Source organism: Ascaphus truei, unplaced genomic scaffold (assembly GCF_040206685.1).
Source record: "Ascaphus truei isolate aAscTru1 unplaced genomic scaffold, aAscTru1.hap1 HAP1_SCAFFOLD_446, whole genome shotgun sequence".
Classification (NCBI taxonomy): Eukaryota; Metazoa; Chordata; class Amphibia; order Anura; family Ascaphidae; genus Ascaphus; species Ascaphus truei.
In genome coordinates this window covers 309,287-316,376 of record NW_027456777.1, presented here as the reverse complement: position 1 = coordinate 316,376, position 7,090 = coordinate 309,287, and the positions used below count along the sequence as shown (strand labels likewise).

The following is a 7,090-nucleotide window of genomic DNA, read 5'->3' as shown; positions in this document are numbered from 1 at the left end:
TTACATTTATTATATGTATATTATTACATTATTATATTATTTGGTGTTACAGTTTATTTAATTTAAATAATTTTATTCTCTCCACATCTTATCCATTTTTAAATTTGATGCTTTTTCATTACATTTTTATTGTCCTTATGAGTCTATTTAAGTTTATTGTTATTGTATTCTTTATTGTGTCCTTTTGCTGGATTTCTCCCCCACAGTTATACTGCCTTCTTTCCGTGGTTACATTTCCCCCGGACTGTTTTGTTCCCATGGTACGTTTCTACCTGGGATACAGGTAGGCAGTGTTTCCAGATGGGAGTGCCTACAATGTGACACTCTCTAGACCAGTGATTCCAGGGGCTCCTTGAAGCAGTCTCAGGGGTTTCTCCTATTGACCACAGCCCCCCTCCCCCTGGGGGTGGAGTTTTTTGGTATGTATTTTGTAGGGTGGATTGAGTGAGAGTGGGGTAATTAACGGAAGGTAGGAGTGAGAGTAAGCGAGTGAGAGGGGGGGCAGGAGTGAGTAAGGAAAAGAGTGAGACGCAGGCGATAAATACATGCGAGGCGTAAGGGTGGGAGAGTGACTGAGTGAGACGGATGGGAAGAGAAATACATCGGTAGAGGGTGAGAAATAGAGGTGTCTTGTGAGGTGTGAAATTTTGTGATTTACCCCAATCGAACCTATTGTGTCAGCCAGATAGGGGTTCCCCGAGATTTTTCGAAATACTTCAAGGGTTCCTTCAAATAAAAAAAGTTGGGATACACTGCTCTATATAGTGTTTCCGACGGGTGTGCCTATAACGTGACACTCTCTAGCCTCAGGAAACCACTCTTTGATAAAGCGCCCACGGCGAGAAACGCGTTGGAGGTTTCTCTTTTAACTTAGGCTGTGTCTCAGTAACTCTCTTATTTTTTCTGCTTTTGCCTCCAGTTCTTCTTTTCTGCAGTGCTCATTTTTTCTTTGTTTTGAATGTGAGCGGAGAAGGAAAGAGAGGAGTCAAATATTACACCAAGGCCGCGTGCTTGGGAAATTATATGAATAGTATTTGTGACTGACAAAATATTACACAAATGGAGCAGTTTAGTTTATGTGGGTCTTATGGCAGAAGATTACATGGGCAGTGTAGTCACTGCATCACTTAGATTGTAAGCTCTCCAGGGCAGGGATTTCCGTTCCTATTGTCTGATTGTGTTTGTTGCACTTATTGTATTATAATTCCCTGTACTGTATTGTTTCTGCTGTAAAGCGCGGAGTACACTTTGGTCCTTATATAAATAAAGACATACATACATGGGCATCTACAGTATCTTTACACTACAGGTTGCTGTCTGGTTTAGTTGATATTATTAACACACTAATATGATAGACCAGGAGTTCCTTAACTTTGCTTCTCATGGGCATTTTAATGTTAATTATTTGGAGGATGTACATGTATCCTTAAATAATGCATACAGTAATAAATACAAGTTATATATGTATCAATGATTTCACTGTGAGAGCTGCTACAAATACATTTCAGGTCTTCGGGAACCACCACAGTCATTAGGGGTCACTGGATGTCCATGTGCAACAATTTTAAAACCCTGGGTGAAGAGAATATTTTGTTAATTAAGTATTGGTGAAATAAATTCTTCAGTGTTTTGGATTTGTAATTTGCGTTCAGTAATTTGATTTACTGATTGAAAACATTTGTTCTGTCTTTTTTGTTTACTTCTGTTAGAGAACGGCCTGAATGAGGAACAGAACTTGAGCTCTGATACATCCAGAAGCTGTCTGACTCCTCGCCGCCCAGAAGTGCCAAAAAACAATGATTCCTGCCACATTTTAGACACATACAAGGAACCAGTGCCACATGATGGTGACTTTACAGACCTTGTACAGCACACAGCAGAGATGGACTCTAAATATGGGTCCAGCAAAAGGTATGGGAGAGATTTAAGAAGCCGTGGTGCCCAGCCTTTTCTCTGTTGTCAGTGTGGCAAAAGCTTCTCACTGGACAGGGACCTGCTCACACACCATTGTGTCCCCACTAGGGAGCAAACCTTTACATGTACAGATGGTGGGAGCAGTTTCTCACTGAAGGGGAAACTTCTTTCACACCAGATGATTCAGACAGCAGTGACTCCTTATACTTGTACAGTGTGTGGGAAACAGTTAGGTACTAAGAGGACCCTCCTCATTCACCAGAGGGTTCATACAGGGGAGAAACCATTCACATGTACAGAGTGTAGTAAAAGCTTTTGTACAAAGGTAAAGCTCCTCAACCATGAGCGGATTCATACAGGTGAGAAACCATTCCCATGTTCAGAGTGTGGGAAACAATTCAGTACTAAGGGCCACCTCCTCAGACACACGATGAATCATACAGGGGAGAAACCATTCACATGTGCAGAGTGTAGTAAAAGCTTTTCTCAGAAGACAGATCTCCTCATCCATGAGCGGATTCATACAGGGGAGAAACCGTTCACATGTTCAGAGTGTGGGAAACAATTCAGTACTAAGGGCCACCTCCTCAAACACACGATGACTCATACAGGAGAAAAACCATTCACATGTACAGAGTGTGGGAAACAATTCAGTACTAAGGGCCACCTCCGCATACACCAGATGACTCATACAGGGGAGAAACCATTCATATGTGCAAAGTGTAGTAAAAGCTTTTCTCGGAAGAGAGAGCTCCTCATCCATGAGTGGATTCATACAGGGGAGAAACCGTTCACATGTTCAGAGTGTGGGAAACAATTCAGTACTAAGAGAACCCTCCTCAGACACCAGATGACTCATACAGGGGAGAAACCATTCACATGTACAGAGTGTGGGAAACAATTCACAGTTAAGAGCAGTCTCCTCATACACCAGATGACTCATACAGGGGAGAAACCATTCACATGTGCAGAGTGTGGGAAACAATTCAGTTTTAAGAAAAGCCTCCTCTGTCACCAGTTGACTCATACTGGAGAGAAATTATTCACATGTACAGAGTGTGGGAAACAATTCAGTACTAAGAGCCACAGCCTCAGACACCAGATGACTCATACAGGGGAGAAACCATTCACATGTACAGAGTGTGGGAAACAATTCACAGTTAAGAGCAGTCTCCTCAGACACCAGATGACTCATACAGGGGAGAAACCCTTCACATGTACATAGTGTGGAGAAAGCTTTTCACAGAGGATCAGCCTCTTTACACACATGAGGATTCATACTTGAGATAAAATATGTGATTGTTCAAAGTAGGGTTGGGCAATATACCAGTAGCATAGTAATACTGGTGCCACCATCCATGTCACCCTGGTGTGCACGCACCCCTCCCAGAAGAGAGGAGAAGCCCTAAATCCCTCCCCGTTGCCGCGCGCATAGCGGGATGTGCACAGGAGTCCCGGGTGAACGCGCTTGCGCAGTAGCAACCCGTGGGCTCCCGGTGATCCCCGCAGTGAGCGCGGCCCGAGGGAGGGGGAGGGACAAAGAGAAAGGAAGAGAGGAGAGGAGAAAGAGAAAAGAAGAAAGGAAAGGAGGGGAGGAAGGAGGGAGGGAAAGAAAAAGAATAGGACAAAAAATGAGGGGGCACATAAGCACCCGCATGAAAAACATCACCGGACCAATCAGGGAAGGATCCCTTACAGTACCAGTAAGTAAATTACAATAAACTTTATTAAGAAAATACATAATGACGAACACACTTACACAACAGTAATTCCTGTCTGTGATATATGAAAGAAATCATAATATCAAAGAGGGAATAATCTGTATATAAAAACATAACTTTAAGTATGTATACTATAATGCCTAGAACCAAATAGCTAGTTCACAGCACATTCATGCAGGACATGCTGGGAAAGATCAATATAGGATTTTAGTAAATAAATGATCACGTACATATCCAATTGCATGAATGTGAGGAAAAAACAAATACCAACGTGACATGGCTTAGATGCAGATGGTAAATAATACATATATATACACATGTATAAATTTGTTTTATTGTATTTAATCTACTCGATTGAATGTTTAAAAAAATATCAATAAACTGAGTAATACAAACCATAAGTCCAAGGGTACTGTTTTAAGGATATACCATAAGGTAAGTATAAATGCCCATTTTCAAATTTGTCTTTCAGAATATTTAGAATCATTTATTGATCCTTTTTCTCTTTTTCTTTTTGCTATACTGACAAATTATCATGAACTCTCTAATTTTGACATTATGAAGTTTTTGATTAAGGAAACGGATATGGTGAAATAACAAAAATGTACACGGTTACCACAACATAATTGAGGAAGGAAAGGGAAGAGAAATTCGGTAATCACTGGGCAGGGAAATATTGGATTGGTTGATCCTATGTCTAAATCTAAATCAATGTGTACTCACAAGGTGAAGCAGAGAGTACTCATATAAATATGTATAGGATCACAAATTCCCACACGTGCATGCTGCGTTCCTCCACTCGCTCTGAACGCCTCTGGAGGAAATCTCACTCTCGCTGACTTCCTTCACTACAAATTTATGCTATCCTGTTTCAACTCTGCCCTCTCACAAGCTAAACAAGCCTACTTTTCTTCACTAATTAACATGCACAATTCTAACCCATACCGACTGTTCCCTGTCTTTGATGCTCTACTCAAACCACCCTCATATGCCTCCTTTCTCCATCTCCGCTCAGGACTTTGCTGACTATTTTAAGGAAAAGGTGGAATCCATACGTCAGAACATCCCCTCTGTTTCTTCCTCCCATCCTACACCTCTTCCTAACTCTCCTCCTGCCTTCCTTGACTCTTTTTCCACTGTCTCAGAGGAGGATGTGTCGCTGTTGATCGTCTTTTCTCCCTCTACCACTTGCTCTCTTGACCCCATTCCCTCCCATCTCCTAAAACCTCTTGGTCCTACTATAATCCCTACGCTCACACACATTTTTAACTCCTCCCTCTGCTCTGGAACCTTTCCATCCTCCTTCAAACATGCAACAGTTATACCATTACTCAAAAACAGCAAGCTTGACCCTACCTGTCTTTCTAACTATCGACCTGTCTCCCTCCTGCCTTTTGCCTCCAAACTCCTTGTCTTGTATTCGCTCGCTTGCTCCGCTTTCTCAACACCCATTCTCTCCTAGACCCTCTACAATCTGGCTTCCGCACTGCTCACCGTGGACCACCCTCTTCTCCTTCACATTCTCCATACTCTTGGTATTTGGAACAAAGCTCTATCCTGGATCTCATCCTACCTCTCCCATCATACTTTCAGTGTCTCTTCTGCTAACACCTCCTCCTCCTCTATTGATCTCTCTGTGGGGGTACCCCATGGCTCTGTACTAGGACCTCTTCTCTTTTCTCTGTACACACTCTCCCTAGGTGACCTAATAACATCTTTTGGGTTTAATTATCACCCCTATGCTGACGACACACACACATACTTTTCAGCACCCGACCTTACACCTGCTGTACAAACCAAAGTTTCTGAATGTCTCTCTGCTGTATAATCCTGGATGGCCCTCCATCGCCTTAAACTCAACATGGCTAAAACAGAGCTCCTCATACTTCCTCCCAAACCTGGCCCTACTACCTCCTTCCATATTACTGTTGGAACTACGATCATTCACCCAGCAGCCAAGCACGCTGCCTAGGGGTCACACTCGATTCCTCTCTCACATTCGCCCCTCACATTCAAAACATTTCTAAAACTTGTCGCTTTCTCCTCCGCAATATAACTAAGATACGCCCTTTCCTCTGTTGCTCGACTGCTAAAACTCTGACTCAGGCCCTCATTCTCTCCCGTCTTGATTACTGTAACCTCCTGCTGTCCGTCCTTCCTGCCTCTCTCCGGTCTCCCCTACAATCTATCCTAAACGCTGCTGCCAGAATCACTCTACTCTTTCCTAGATCTGTCTCAGCATCTCCCCTCATGAAATCCCTCTCCTGGCTTCCGATCAGATCCCACATCTCACACTCCATTCTTCTCCTCACTTTTAAAGCTTTACACTCTTCTGCCCCTCCTTACATCTCAGCCCTAATTTGTCGCTATGCACCATCCAGACTCTTGCGTTTTTCTCAAGGATGTCTTCTTTCTACCCCCTTTGTATCTAAAGCCCTCTCCCACCTTAAACCTTTTTCACTGACTGACCCACACCACTGGAATGCCCTTCCCCTCAATACCCAACTAGCACCCTCTATCCACCTTTAAGACCCACCTTAAGACACACTTCCTTAAAGAAGCGTATGAATAGCACTGTGGATAATACTGGCTGCAGACGCACTTACCAGAATTCCCTCCTACTGTCTCTGTACGTTCTCCCTACCTACCAATTAGACTGTAAGCTCCTCGGAGCAGGGACACCTCTTCCTTAATGTTACTTTTATGCCAGTAGCACTTACTCCCATGACCTGTTATTTATATTATCTGTTATTTATTTGATTACCACATGTATTACTACTGTGAAGCGCTATGTACATTAATGGCGTTATATAAATAAAGACATACAATACAATGACCATATGAATAACTAGAATCCATACATATAGATTTAATTCGCTAAAAAGGGACCCAAGTCCCAATCTGAGTTCAACCCAAAAGGAACTCTCGTCTTCATGGTGAATATCCAAAATATTTCCCGGCGGTCTAAAGCATTAAACCTGTTGCCGCCTCTGGTGGACTGTGGTCCATGTTCTATTCCTGAAAAGGAAAAGGCCCCCACACCTCCAGAGCTACAACAGGAAAAATGATTTGACACTGGATGAGTCATATCGCCCCTTTCTATGAGTCGCACATGTTCCATAATTCTTGTTTTTAAAGCTCTAATTGTGCGACCCACATATTGTTTGCCACAGCGACAGGTCAGCAGATAGACCACAAAGCGCGTATTACAATTAATGAACGCTCTGGCTCCATACTGCCGACCTGTCGTTGTGGATGAGAAACTAGAACCAATGTTCATGTATTTGCAAATTTTGCAATTGGAACGTCTAAAACTTCCTGCTGGAAATGATGAGCAGGTTGTATGATACAAAATTAGAAATTGTCTTTGCCCCCGCAAGACAAGGCCCCCACACCTCCAGAGCTACAACAGGAAAAATGATTTGACACTGGATGAGTCATATCGCCCCTCTCTA

General features: G+C 42.8%; 1 protein-coding gene across 1 annotated transcript; it reads left to right on the top strand.

Annotated features, from left to right (window-relative positions):
* Positions 1–210: 210 nt before the first annotated feature.
* On the top strand, positions 211–6,479 carry LOC142484864 (uncharacterized). The gene is made up of 2 exons (XM_075584096.1): positions 211–419; positions 1,710–6,479. The coding sequence occupies exon 2, from the start codon at positions 1,883–1,885 to the stop codon at positions 3,137–3,139; it is 1,257 nt and encodes a 418-aa protein (XP_075440211.1). The 5' UTR covers positions 211–419; positions 1,710–1,882; the 3' UTR covers positions 3,140–6,479.
* The last annotated feature ends 611 nt before the right edge of the window (positions 6,480–7,090 follow it).